Source organism: Lepus europaeus, chromosome 20 (genome assembly GCF_033115175.1).
Source record: "Lepus europaeus isolate LE1 chromosome 20, mLepTim1.pri, whole genome shotgun sequence".
Classification (NCBI taxonomy): domain Eukaryota; kingdom Metazoa; phylum Chordata; class Mammalia; order Lagomorpha; family Leporidae; genus Lepus; species Lepus europaeus.
In genome coordinates this window covers 69,034,849-69,049,436 of record NC_084846.1, presented here as the reverse complement: position 1 = coordinate 69,049,436, position 14,588 = coordinate 69,034,849, and the positions used below count along the sequence as shown (strand labels likewise).

General features: G+C 50.4%; 1 protein-coding gene across 2 annotated transcripts in view; it reads right to left on the bottom strand.

Moving 5' to 3' along the window:
- Positions 1-14,027, bottom strand: part of EGFR (epidermal growth factor receptor) — a 143,480-nt gene extending 129,453 nt beyond the window's left edge. For both annotated transcript variants that reach the window (XM_062178970.1, XM_062178971.1), the window contains exon 1: positions 13,791-14,027. In XM_062178970.1, coding sequence (XP_062034954.1) covers positions 13,791-13,878 — 88 coding nt within the window. In that variant the 5' untranslated portion in view covers positions 13,879-14,027. The remainder of the gene's footprint in view (positions 1-13,790) is intronic.
- Positions 14,028-14,588: the final 561 nt, after the last annotated feature.

Here is a 14,588-nt window from a genome sequence, read left to right as displayed (position 1 = left end):
TGCCATCACAGCACCAGCTAATAACGCACAGTGGCCACTGGCTTAGGTGAATGAATGCCAACAGAGGTATGAAAATGAGCACATAGAACTTGCTACTAAGATGCTACCATCAGGGAGGCTGAGAAAAAGGGCACGAGACCTCCCTATGGATTTCCTGCAACTTCCTGTGAATCTATAATTCTTTAAAAATAAAAAGCTAAAAACCAGAAGCTGTTGCTATCACAGCAAACCACTGCTTCTATTTACACACGGTAGTCAGCATTCTGTTCTGTTTTGGTATGACTTTCTGAGAACCACAACTATCTTAAAGAGCCGTAACTTCTATATTAAACTAAAACATTGTTGTGTAAAAATAAAATCATAACATGAAATTCAAACAAATAAAATTTGCTTTGAAAGTGAATATATTAATGTTAAAAAACATCTGCAGAATGTGCAACAATTAACTTCCTTAATCTTTCCTTCCTAACCATACATCTTTTCCTCCTTCCCTTAACATGAAAAAATGCTTATCATAAAGTTAGTATTCCAAGAAAATAAAATGCTTTGCCTGCCAAAGCATTTGTTAGGCTCATCGGCCACTTCCCTTCTGGCTTGCGGGTTTTCAGAAGCAACAAACACTACCAAGTACGTTCCTTGCCGCTTCAAAATTCTCAGGGGCGGCAGAAACCGGCACAGAGGTTAGACTGCCCTTCAGCCCATTTGTAAATCACGCGTCTCACAAGTCTTCCTGCTGTTTAAAGCAACCATGCCACCAGCAATGTCTGTGAGATAAATTATCAGCTTCGAACTGTTCGCTTTTCCATTTTTGGTGTTTCTTGCAGCAAAGCCATTTATTTTTACTCACAGATTCGAAACGACTAGAATAACTTTGATATGCTGCTGGAAGGAAACAGCAAATCTTCAGCAATGTTAATTCATCACCAGGTTAAGGTCTAGAAAACAACAGTAAACAGGCAGATAACTGGTTCATGGTTAGACCCCGGGGAGCACTGCAGGCCTCCTTCTGAGGATGAAGGGGAGCAGGAGACAGGAGACCTCTGAGGTCTGAGGATCAGCTCAGGCAGAAAGAGCAGCCCAGCATGGGCGCCAAGTGGCCCAAAGCTGGCCTCACTGCACACAGAGTGATCCAAAAGCTCAGGTTTCTCCAGGTCAGTCAGTACAGGAAAGGGAAGTACATGGCCACCTTCCCCGCCTGGGGTAGCCTGAGGCTGGATGTCTCTTTCTCTCTCTCCCTGGGAGTGGTCCAGACGTGGAGGCAGGCATGGCCCCCTGAAGGCTGGACTCTAGGGAGTGTGCAAAAAGAGAAATGTACGTGACTGCAGGTCTGCCTTGGTAGTGGGCGAGGAGAAAGGGTGCGCTAGAGAAATGGGGCTGTCCCAGCAGCTGTCCTCCAAGTCCTAATGTGAGAACAGCACAGGAATAAACTGTCAGGGTGGTACAATGACAGAGGAGAATTTTCCAGAACCAGCTACACAGCAAACAGCCAAACCCACTCTTTAGGGAGAGCAAGACCCCCAGGAGGCGGGTGTGTGCCACACTCTGGGTTGGGAAGGGGATGATCAACACAGAGCCTCAGCACAGGAACCACAAGCAACATCTGGGCAGACCCGCTGGACAGCCTTGGCTCGGGAAGGTGACACTGCGGAGCCCCAGGCTCCTCTTCCACAGCAGCGATTCAGCTACAGGGAGTGCTGAAGGTCACGTGCAATCCCAGCACCCACAACAGCCACAGCACCACACACGCACACGACGTGCTCAGCTTCCACACAGAGACCCCGTGTACCCCGTGCAGCCCTGTGTGGCAGGTACCATGGCTGCCCCCACCCTACAGGTGAGAAATTGAGGCTCCCCCAACGGAGGAGGAGTCCCTTTCAAACTCAGGAAATGCAAGGCCCCCATCTGTTGCACACAGCACCTCCCTGTGAGTAGGCAGCAAAGCTGATAAATAACTTTTTTTTTTTTATAGTGCGAACAATTTTTGAAATTCAGGTGTAGTTTTTTCTTTTTTTCTTTTTCTTTTTTTTTTTTTTTAAATTAAACTTTTATTTTATGAATATAAATTTCCAAAGTACTGCTTATGGGTTACAATGGCTTCCCCCTCCCAAAACTTCCCTCCCACCCGCAACCGTCCCCTTTCCCGCTCCCTCTCCCCTTCCAATCACATCATGATTCATTTTCAATTCTCTTTATATACAGAAGATCAGTTTAGTATATATTAGGTAACGATTTCAACAGTTTGCCGCCATATAGCAACACATAGTGAAAAAAAAAAAATACTGTTGGAGTACTAGTTATAGCATTAAATAAGAGTGTACAGCACATTAAAGACAGAGATCCTACATAACTTTATCACACACATAAAAAAAGTACCAGGTACGGGTCTAGAAGCTTTTAGTTACACTTATTGTTTTGTGCATTTATATTTAATTTTTGTTTTTTTAGTCCTATATGCACATCATTTTCCCTATTTATAAAAAAATTAACATCAAATAGACAGGAGACTTAAAAAGTTATTATGGCCTCAGCTAGAAAAAAACTCATGCATTATGTGTCAGTGATGGCTGCTTGAATCATGGATCTAATGCATTCTTTAGCCATTTATAATAACTTTCAGATCAGGAAAATTGGGCATAGAGATGATCATTTTGGGTGTACGTGCAGCCAGAGGGAGTTCTCAAATGTCTACCTAGGAGCAGGGAACTTTGTGTTAAGAGCCCCATGATTCCAAGAGCTCTGAGCACCTGCCCAGGTGGCTCCCCGTGCTCCCTGGCTTGCTGAGCCCCGCGAATGTCAGGGAGTCCTGGCTAAGGAAGAGCCTCTGGGCCCCCCTTCAGTCTGAGTGAATGGCATCCTTTCCGCTGTTAACAGATGTTCTGTTTCACAGCAGAAAAACACAAATGGATACAGACACTTTAGGAGTGCCAGCCACACCCCTGGAAGGCGTGTGTAACTGGAAACTGACCAGGAGCATCTGCTGCCCAAAACCCACCACAAACAGCACAGGCAGCCAGGGAGCAGGGATGTGCACACGTGACCACAGCTGGCTGCTGACGTCACAGTTCACATCCCCGCGGTGCCAGGCCCATCTGGGCCCCGCAGGGTTCTGCCTGCCACACACGCCAGGGGCAGAAGGAGGTATGCACGGGACCTCTGTGCAAACTCCTGGGAAAGGAGACTTGTCTCCAGACACGCTTTTCCTCCTTCGAGGCTCACTCTCTGCCAGGGGAGGCTAAGGACTTAATGACTTAATTGCTCTCCATCTCCAAGGACGGCGCCTCCTGGTCGGCACATAGGAAGCGTCATCTCAGAATCACTGGATATTAATTAATTGTCACCTGTGAGTCCGGAGCCTGCTCTTGAGCTACACTGGGGCTTTTCTAAGCTCTGCAGAGCATGCCGTGACAGGACACGTGACTATCACGAGGCTGGCTCTACTGTCATCACATTATGTGAGACCTAGAGGTTCTCTTTTATTTAAAATTAACCTTGTAAAAGCCACCAAGCCTATGAGCTAGGAACAGGCACTGAGCACACCTATGTTGCCTCAGGCTGGGAGGGGAAAAATGCCAAACCCCTTCCCAACACAAAGCCCAAAGAACCCTACTCTTCCCTTTCTCCAAGAAGTGAATGAAGAAAATGAACCCTGAGCACTGCAGAAAACTGCAGGCTGCATCAGCACGGTCCCGGCCTCGCATGCACCACCATTTCTCCAGCTCTCAGCGGAATGTCCTGCTTTGTTTTGCAGCTGAGAAACTTCAAGAATATTTAGCAGACACTGCCCAGGCAATCAACAGCATAGATTTTCCCACCAAGACTTCAGATCTAGATCACACTGTGAAGAAAGAAGGGCTCAAACAACCACCCATCAGAGGCTTCTCCCACTCAGTTGCCTCTCCCCAAAATCCAGCACCGCACTGGGCTTCCATTTAATAAGAATTCTCTAGAGGCAGACGTGAAGGGAGCACCCCAGCTGCAAGTCTGACTCCTGGTGTTTTCACACATTGCCAGTTGCCCAACTCCCTGCTCTGCCCTGACTGGAGGACTTGGGTTGACTGAAGGTGAAATGGCACAGGCTTTTGCAAGACTCAGAGGCCTGATTGCTAAGCCGCCCTGGACTCAGTGCCCTGCTGACCAGAGGGTTCACTTATTCACCGAGCTGCAGCTGCTCCAACCTGAACGTCAGCGTGTTCTCCCAAAGAGATAGTTCTAAGGCTGCAGGACATAGCTGACTTCTGGGACTTTTTTCTATTTTACTTTATAATCATGAAATATAAACTGCTTTGGGGGAATTTCTGCTGGTGCATTGAAAAGTTTCCACTCTGCTCTGAATAAACAATAACAAAAAATGCTCCTTCGACCGGCAGGAAGGGGCCCTGCCCTGGCAAGTTCTTGTGGGAAGGGAAAAGCACTGCCACGCAGTGGCCCCCTCGCAGTCACCCCAACAGTCCACACGCTCAGCAAAGCTGCTCTAGACGAACAACCTCGCAGATGGAACAATCTGTCCTTAAATGTCAACGCTTGCAAGAGTGACCCAGCCAGAACGGCTTCTTATAAATGGGATAAACTACGGAAAATGAACAACAGTGGAAGCCCACATGCTTGTTAACTTGCTCTCTTTTCATAATAGGTACTTCACACCCTAATAAGCTTAAGTGTGTGCTTTCATTTAAATCACAGAAATGATTCCGACAGATCTGTGCAAGTGAATTACCACATTTTGCCATAGGCGTTGCTAGCTGACCCAACTGCTCAGTCAAGTTGCTGTCTCCTCTCATTCTTCCTTCAAGTATTTATAGGTCTGGCAAACTTGTAGAAGCTAAAGACGTCACACTAAAAAGTTGTGCTTCTAATTTCTGCAGGAAATGTCTTTGAGGGGCCCCATATCTTATGAAATGGGCAGTCATAACATACGCAGAAGAGAAAACTCCAAAAATTACCTCACAGGGCCAGTGCTGTGGTGTAGCGGGTAAAGCCGCTGCCTGCAGTGCCAGCATCCCACATGGGCGCCACTTCGAGTCCCAGCTGCTCCACTTCTGTTCCAGCTCTCTGCTATGGCCTGGGAAAGCAGTAGAAGGTGGCCTAAGTCCTTGGGTTCCTGCACCCATGTGGGAGGCCCAGAAGAAGCTCCTGGCTTCTGGCTTCGGATCAGCCCAGCTCTGGTCACTGTGGCCATTTGGGGAATGAACCAGCAGATGGAAGACTTCTCCCTCTGCCTCTTTGTAATTCTGCCTTTCAGGTAAATAAATCTTTAAAAAAAATACTTTACAACAAGAGGAAAAGTGGGAAAGGAATAAAAACTGCAGAAACACACAAAAATACCTAGAAATGCACAAAAAGCCAGGGAGAAAGGTTGGCACTGACCAAAGCCATGGACGTACAACTGACAACTCAAAGGACAGTTCATGACATTCAGCCATTGGGTTCATACACAGGACTAACAGCGATGGACGTGTCAACAGTTTTAAGGCCAGTGCGGGCTCCTGGGTAGTAAAGCAAACGTTTGGGGGCTTGCAGGAGAACAGCCTGGCCCCTGAAGGTCTACTCACTCAGGGGTTCTTGGCCAACTCTAGAACCATGCTGAGCCTCACCTTCCAATATGGGTAATTACCCCAATGGGGCCAGGGCGGGGTGAGGGGGGTGCCAGAAGGCTCAGAGAGGTGCCTGTTAAGGCATTGTGCAAATTGTAAAGTGCTGTACAAATGCAAAGTGTTATTATGATTATGACATCAGTGCTTTACTATCTAAATTACAGGGACGGCACACTTATTATCAACATGTTCAAATACAATCTTGCATTCATTTAGATTTGCTTTTAATTTTGCAGATGTTTTCAGTTCTTAAAGGAGTTGTGGAATCACCTAGTTCTGACATTTTATGGAAGTTGAAGCTTGGAAGGTAAATTCCAATCTGCTTTCTCTTCCACTATAACTACCAACAAATTATAGGGAAAAAAACACCTGATGCCAGGTACTGAGAAAAAACTGCAGCAACAACACTTTTCAGGGAACAATACATTTATATGCATTCTTGCATTAAAAATATCATGAACACTGGATGTCTATGACACTTTCTGGCTTGCAAAAATTGTATAGTATATTCTAACAGCCATTTGCCAAAGTTTTTCATTTGTGGTGATTTGTCAAAACTGTTCTGTCTCTCAAGAAGAATCCATACAAGGTTACAAAAAAGAGCCAGAAAGACATTACACTGACTGACAAACATGTCTCATGCCTAAGGTCTGTCACAGAAGCCAAAAATGTCAGAGGAAAGAAATCCGTAAGTATCAGGGCAAAGTTTCTAATTCTCTATTAACTTCGAAGCAAATCAAAGCCAAGACAAAGTTGTGGAATAGGTCATTTTTAAAAGCCCCTTCAAACCATATCTTAAAACAAACAGAATAATCTCCAATGACCTCTTCTTTTCTTCCATTTAAACTTAATCAAAATTGGGTGCAATCAGGGGTTCTGTTTTATTTTCTAATATTATATTAAAAAATACACCAGTAAAAAAGTAAGCTCTAGTTAGAGCTATTAGGTCTTGCAAGTGAGTATTAGAATGAACTAAAAACAGTTTATCTTGCTTAAACAATTTTAAGCACTTGTAATGGCTAATGGTATAAAAATTAACTAGGGGACAACTGTGTAAGTGAAGCAAAACCACTATAATTAAATGTCCTTACAGCTTTCAGGTATTCCATGTTTGCAAGTATGATAATAATAATAATGACAATAGTAATAATAATAAAACCCACAGATTTTTGAGATTTAAGAAACATTTTGAAAAACTTTCTAAGGTCCCATAACCGTGATGAGAAAATCTTAGGACACACTTGCCCCTCTTTGAGGACCTGAAAAAAATTCAATAAATGATCTTATTCCAGCCACAAAAATAATGAAGAATTCATGAGAACAGACAAAAAACTAACTCATGAAGTTTTTTCACATATAATTGTCTGTTGTGTCACAGACAATGTGCAATGTATTAATTTTATCTAAAACCTGAAGTAAAAGAAAGGGGTCAGCAAAAGCAATGCACCTGCTAAAGCCATGAATATGTCACCTACTGCGTGCCAGCCTGCATGGCACAGCAGAAAAACTGCCTTGGGTCATAGTTCTGCTTTTAAGATGAAATCCTTCACGAATGTTATTAAAACAACTGCAAGGTAAACTCTGGTCCTTACTCCTGTCTTTCCTTTCAGGCAAAGGTGTATGTACACCAAGTAACCCCAGCAGCCACATTGTGTCCTTGTTACAAATCTATTTGTAGGCGGATGATCTTTGCAAACACACATTTAATTCTGTCCCATTCTGAACACTGATTCAGGAAAGAGATTGACTTCTGGTGGCTCCATTAACTAGAAGGGCATTTTCTCAGTTTAGTGTGATTCTGAATGTATTCATCGTGTCTGGAATTCTACAGACTTTCTTTTCTCTCTTTTCTTTTCTCTACAGCAGGAGTGAAGTGGTCATTTTGCTTACAACAAGTTTTATCAAAAAATCAATCTGTTGGGGAGAAAGTTAGGGCTCTGAACTATAATCTGGATTGTACTTCAATCATTCACAGCTGGTTGTTACTCTAACAAAAGATGGCCCATTTTATTTTTTAATGTAAAATGTGTCACCTCTTGGGCACCTTTTGACATAGTAAGCTTCTACATGGTCATTTAGAAAAATAAAGCATGGAATTCTACATCTTAGTCCATTTACAGCTGCAGAAACCTTGGAGGCCCAGATACACATTCATCTGAGAAACTGCCCCTTCATGGAGGTGGAATTAGAAAGTCCCTTTTACAGGTGCCCCTGGACTCCCAGGGGATCTTGTGGAACGTACTGCCCTACAGCAAGCAGCTCCAGCACCCAAGTGAGTCCTGGCAGGGCAGGCAAAGCCCTCCTGCCCCTCTGGCTTCCACCCTGTGTGCAGGTTAGGCACTGGCAGCTGTGTCCAGGGTCTCCCGCAGGGCTGGCACTCCCAGGCTGTGGGATGCACCCCCACCTCTCATTCAGAGGATGGGGTAGGGTCCTGTAATGCACATTTCTCTCAGGTTCCTAGGAACACTTGCTGCTGTCCACAAAGGGGAACTCTAAAGGACTGATTTGCTCAGGAAACATGAACCTGTTCCTGGACCCCAAAGCAGCTCAGGAGATGAAGAAGAAGCCAGGCTCTGAATACAAAGGGCTCCACACAATATACAGCCCATGCTCCTCAGGACTTCTGGGAGCATTCAAATGTGAAGTTTCTTCAAAGAGTCCACAGAAAGTGAAAATTATTAAAAAAAAAAAAAATGCTATCCTTGATTTCAACTATTTTTGTACCAAAATAAACTTATACTGAATTTCATTTTCCCATGAACTTTCTAAAGTGACCCCTAGGGGGGCTCTGACTCAGCAGGTCTGGGAGGCATCCTCTCTCCCCAAGTTCCTCAGGCGATGAAGCACCTCGCCGGCTTAAAACAAAACCAAGACCCCACAAAATTCAGCAATGCTACTTATGTAAGAACCAGGGGACCCATCTGATGATTTGCATCAATATACAAATACTGCAATTTCAAATACACATACATGTTGTTATTTATCAGTGGCCGGTAACTGCAAGCCAGTCGGGGAGTCTGGACAGAAGTCAGGAACCCCACACCCTCACAGAGTGAGCGTGAGACAGGTGGAGACGGGAGGCTGCACTGGGCCATGCTGCTCCAGGCTCACAGGCAACGACTGTGAAGGAAAAGCCTCACAGGACCACAGTCGAAGGCCATGCTGCTCCCCTGGCTCCGGTCCTGTATCTTCCACTGCCTTCTGGACGTTCCCATCTGCACACTTCCAGCTCAGTGCGTCTAAAAGCTAAATTCACAGTGGACTCCACTTTCCTTCCCTTTCCTGTGATCTCAGCTTCCCTGACCCTGCCCAGGCTTCCACATCAGGAGGCTGTGTGTCTGCCTGCGACTCAGTCTCTTGTGCTCACTGCATTCAACTGTCAATCAGTAGTACCGGTCACCATTCTATACCCACCCCCTGTCACTGCAATGGGCACCGATCTGTTTCCACAGCTGCCCCAGCAGCCCAGGCTTCATGCTGTGGCCAGAAACAGGCTTCCAAAACACAAGACCATGCAGTCAGCTCCTGCCTTAAAAGCCCACAGTGACTCCTCCTTCACATGGGTGGGGTAATGGAGCTCTCTATGACATGTACACAGCCTCAACACTCACCCCTTTTCTCCTGCCACACTGGGTCACCAGAGCCACACCAGTGCCACACTGGGTTACTGGGGCTTGGGAGAACCCTGCTTCCCCCAGCTCTTTACCTGTTCTCTTGGAAAACAATCATTCAAGTGAGGATATACCTGGTCTCCTCTCCAGGCAGAAATAAAACAATACTTAGGGGCCAGCACTGTGGCAAGGTGGGTAAAGCTGCCACCTGCAGCACTGGCATCCCATATGGTTCAAGTCTTGGCTACTCCACTTCCTATCCAGCTCCTTGTTAACGTGCCTGGGAAAACAGCAGACAACGGCCCAACTGCTTGGGCCCTTCCACTCATTGGGGAGATCTGGAAGAAGCTCTTGGCTCCTGGCTTCACTCTGGCCCAACTCTGGCTGTTGTAGCCATTTGTGGAGTGAACCAGCAGATGGAAGATCCCTCTGATCTGTCTCCCTCTCTCTCTAACTCTGCCTTTCAAATAAATAAATAAATATTTAAAACAATAACTTATCCCCAAAGACAACTTTATCCCATGCAGAATTCTATCATAGCTCCTGTGCCACCACTTTCACACTTCTCATTCTGAGCTCTTGCCTCTGCTGACAGACTTCTGGATACTTAAGGCAAGTACTGCATCCAGTTCCTCCCGGCATCTCAAAAAAAGATGCAGCGTAAAAACTGTTCATCATGGTTCAAAAATATGAAGAAAAACAGGCATCAATACTCGTCCTTAAACTTGAAGAATAAACAATGGCACTTAACGTATGGGATTATTAACACACCACCAGGCCAAGTGTGTGCTTGCAGGTGTGTTTGGGGCCAGGTACAGGCATTCTCATCTAACCATGAGCTCCCTGAGTTGTCAGCCAGGCCTTTCATTAGCAGTCACAGGCACAGTTGGAAAGGACGGCTGGACTCCAAGAACCCAGCTGAGTGGGACGTAACTGGGAGCAGAGAGACGCTCTCCCCGACTGCTTTCCCACACACCCTCTAAAGCTGCTGCTGAAGTCAGTTGGAGTAGAAGTTATTTAAGTATATGCAACTCACAGATGCTGGGTCAGCTTGCCAGACACTTACACTGTCCTTCCGGGCCTTCAGAGGCCGTGCTCAGTCCACAGGGGCTTGGTAAGCACACCCCCACCACTCACAGGGCCCAGCCACCCTTCCCAGCTGGCTTTGAGCACTTTCCAGACAACCACACTGGGTACATCTCTCTGAATGTCTAAGATGGAAGCTCTGCAGAACGACTCTACAAGAGTGGAAATTACAGTCAAACCAGTTCTTTGGTTAAGTCTCAAAGCCCAGATCCTTGTCCAAGTTCACACTAACTGGTTTGTGCCTATGGGCTTGAAGGCGGGCAGCCAGGGGCTGGAATTTTCTCAGAACAGGCAAGCTTTCAGGGAAAACTGAGAAGGAAGGTATGGGAAAACACTATGACACCAAACGGGGTATGTAACAACCAAAGCTTAGAGTTACACTCTATTCTCTGTGTGCTGCTGGTTCAAGAATAAACCAGAAATAGTTAACGAAGACCAAAACGGCTCCTGACTAAATTAACACCTGTCCAGAGTGGCAGAAGGAAACAGAATGGAACCGGCTCAGCTTGGTGTGGACCTGAGGCTTTAGGTTGAATTTCCTGGGAACAATGCAATGGAGAGTCACACCCTAAAACTCTGAACTTTTCTCAAAATCCATCTCAAAATTTACTTCTACAAGCACATCATGACAGAGGTTCTAAGTCAGGATTAGAACATGCATACACACACACCTGTCAACATGTCTGTGGCAAGGGCCAGGGGATTGTGCAGGGGGGCACCCAGGCTTCTGATCTCAGCCCTGTGCCAGCACCAGGGGCACATGCCAGAGCCACTTTGCCTCAGCCCTCCCTCACGATCGAGCCCTAAAATCTCAGAGCTGGCTCATCACTCCTGCCAGAAAGGCCTGCAACACCAGCTCCGAGTCCTGGAGCTCAGACAAAAGTCGGAGTGTTTTCTTTTTAAATAGGACCAATCCTTCGTCCTCGCTCACAGCGCCTCTAAAAACATCTCAAACATGTTAGTGCTGTCACGTGAACCAAGCGCAACCACGCAGCACAATGGATTTTGGCAGCTGGCTTCTTCAAACACCAGAGAAAGGTTTGTGAAAAACGACGGATTATGAAACCAAATGCATGAAGCCAGAAATGACTGTTCAGAGCCTGCTGGAGCTATCACCAGGTTTCTGCCTGTCTGTGCGATAGACAAGACTCTGAAAGAGTAAAAAGAAAATTTGCTAGTATTTAGCGACTTGAAGAATCCCATTTCCAGTAGCTGTCATAACTCGCCTCCTTTTAACTCATGATACCAGGCACGCACAGTGAATACTGAATTCACAAATACTGAATTCAGAAAGGGGACCGAGAAGCTTGGCGCTTGGCTGTGACCTGCTCACCTCTACCCGCAGCTGGAGTGAGAAGACAAGGCCAGCTGCCAGGCCAGCCAGGGCATCCCATCCTTCTTTTTGGATTCCACTACAACCTCTGCTTTGGTTTCTCTTTAACACGGCCCAGGCCCACTGAACCAGGGGTGGCCAGGCTCATCCCCACAAGACCCTAGTGGCTGAGAATTCCTGAGCTCCTGGGAACACCCCTGGGGCCTCTTCCTTTCCCTGGAGCGAGGATCCAGGCCTTGTTCAACACTCCCCTAGCAAGCTTGGCTCAGGGGTCTGGTGACAGAGCTGTCCCCACCAGGCTGAGGAACCCTGAGGAGAGCAGACCACTGAACCAGCAGGCGTGTGTTTGCAGCCTCAGGAGGGGAGCCCAACTTGGCGAGCCATTCCTGGTACTTTTCCTCTGTGCTGCAAGTGAGGTGAGTCAGCCACACGCACCTGACCCGGCTCCCCACACCTGGCTGCAGAAGGCAGTGGCGTCTCAGCCCTGACCCTGCCTCTTGTGAGCTGTGGGGAAATCCATCTTCTCCTGCAGGGCCGGAAAATGAGGAAGGAGGTGAGGACGCAGGAGCCAGATCTGGTTGTTAGATCTGAGGCAGCCAGTACCGGTTTCCTAGCTGAGACCCAAAAAACCCTCACCAATTCTCCTGGTATGGAATTGGCACGTGATTGACATGGGTCCTTAACAACTTCTATAGGAAGATTGTGCCTCGCAGTTTTAATAATTAGATCCTCGCCAGTCTCTCCGCCTCATGTTAACGGAGCATGGGCACCCTCTCACCACAGCACTGGTGAACACAGGGCAAACCAGAAACAAATCTCCCACCACGGCGGCAGCGGGGAGGCAGCCCCACTTAGGAGCTGAGCGCACTTCTGGGGTGAGAAGGCACTGAGCATTCGGTGTACGGGAGCCGCGCACCGGGGGCCTCAGAGCCCCCTTGGCCACGCTCTGCGAGAGCTGCCCATATTGAGGGAAGCTCCACGGCTAGCAGGTGAGCCTTCTGGACACTTCGCCCTTCTTTCCTCCACGCCAGGACTCGCAAGCCTGCCCGAGCTGTTGAAACCCCAAGGCCGGCTCTCACCCCACACCAATTAAATCGGGGTATCTGTGGGCGGGAGCCAGACGTGGTCCTCGCTTCCTCTCCCCCGCTTCAACCTCCCCTCGCCCTCTCCCCTCTTTTCCAGTTCGTTATTATTATTATTTTCGTTTTTCAGTCCCAGGTGATCCCCACCTGCAGCGAAGTATGGGTCCGCCGCAGCACCCCCGGCCCGCAGACGCGCCCGGCGCCAGAGCCCAGACCCGGGGCCGATGACATCAACGGCAAGCAGGGACCTGACTCTCGGAAGCCGGCCCAGCCGGGGATTGTGCAACGCGGCCTCCCGCGGCGGGTGTCTCGCGGCGAGGCCCGCTCCGCACTCCGAGGGGCCTTTGCGCACGTGGGGCCCGGACCGCGATCTTTCCCTGGTTTTGATACAGTTTAATATTTTGGTTGGCCCAATATCAAACTTTTCAGAAAGCAAAAGGAAACGCCAAAAAGGGGAAAATCTTGGGACTTTGAGAAAACCGTGGGGGACGCGCAGGACGGGCTAGGAGCCGAGACCCGCCGCCCAGCCGGCCCTGCGGAGCAAGCGCGCAGGTTGGGGCCGGGCTCGCCGCGCCGCCAAGCACCTGGCCCGGCCGCACCCGGCCGCTCGGCGCGGGGCGGGGACTGCGCGCCAGGGGCGTGCCGGACAGGACCCCCGCCCCGGTCCCCCGCGCCGACCCGGCCCAGCAGCCTCGCGTGATGGGCGACAGGAGTCCCCCCAGCCCCCGCTCCGGCCGCAGCCCCTCACGCGGGAAGGGCTCGCGGGGCCTCTGGTTGCAGCCCGGGACCGGGAGGGGCCGGCGCGGGGAGGGTGCGCTCGGGAAGCGCCAGTCCCGGAAGGTGTGCGCAGCTCCCGGATCCAACCTAAGCTCCCAGGGCCGCGGGTGGGACGCACCGCCCATGGGTGCGCGGACTGCGCGGGGCGCACGTGCGGGGTATGGAGCAGCTTGGGCAGCGCTCGGGGCCGGAGCTCCCCTGGTGCGACTGGCGCAGCCCAGGAGCTAGACGTCCAGAGCGGTTTCAGCCCGAGGGTCCTCACGGAAGTCGGGAAGACCGCGGCGCGGTGTGGTGCGGGGCGCGCCCTTACCTCTCTTTTCCTCCAGCGCCTGTCCCGCCTGCAGGAGCGCGGCCAGTAGCGCCAGGAGCGCGGGCCCGACCGGCCCCGAGGGTCGCATCGCTGCCGCTGCGCGCTCAACTGTGCGGTCGATCCGGGAGGACGTCGGGCTCCGTGCGCGGGGCAGACGCGGGCGCCTGAGTCCCGCCTGGGTCCGGCCTGGGACGCCCGCGCCTGGCCGCGGGGACTCCGGGCGGCGAGTGAGGAGCTGCTGCCGCGCCGCGCCGCGCCGAGCTGCCCAGACGTCTGCCGGGCGGCGGGCGTGGGGAGGCGGCGGGAGGAGGGCCCAGCGGAGGAGGAGGGGTCGGAGGCGCGGAGGAGGAGGAGAATGCGAGCGGGAGGAAGAGCGGCGAGCGGAGGCGTGGACGCCGCGGCCCCGCGGGACCTGGCGCCGGGAGCGAGTTCCCGAGAGGGGCGTTCCGCGCGCCGCGACCCCAGGCCGGGTCGGTTCCCAGCGCGGGGCGCAGCCGGGCCAGGTCCCCTCACCGGCCCCCTCTGTAGACGGAGCCACCTGGAGCAGGCTCCGGACAAACCGGCTGAGCCCGAGGGCCGAGGTGGGTGACGACGCAGAGGGGCCGCTGGGGCCCCGGGGCGCGAGTCCCCAGCAGAGCCAGACGGGCGGCTGGGGCCCCTAGGAGCCCCCTGAGCGCCCGCGAAGTCGTTGGGAACGAGCGCGCTCGGCTCCCCGCCGGGAGAGCGGCTTTCCTTTGCGTTCCTTGAGTGAATGCGTGAGGACCCGGTGCGCCCACGGCCTCCGCTGTGCCAGGGACT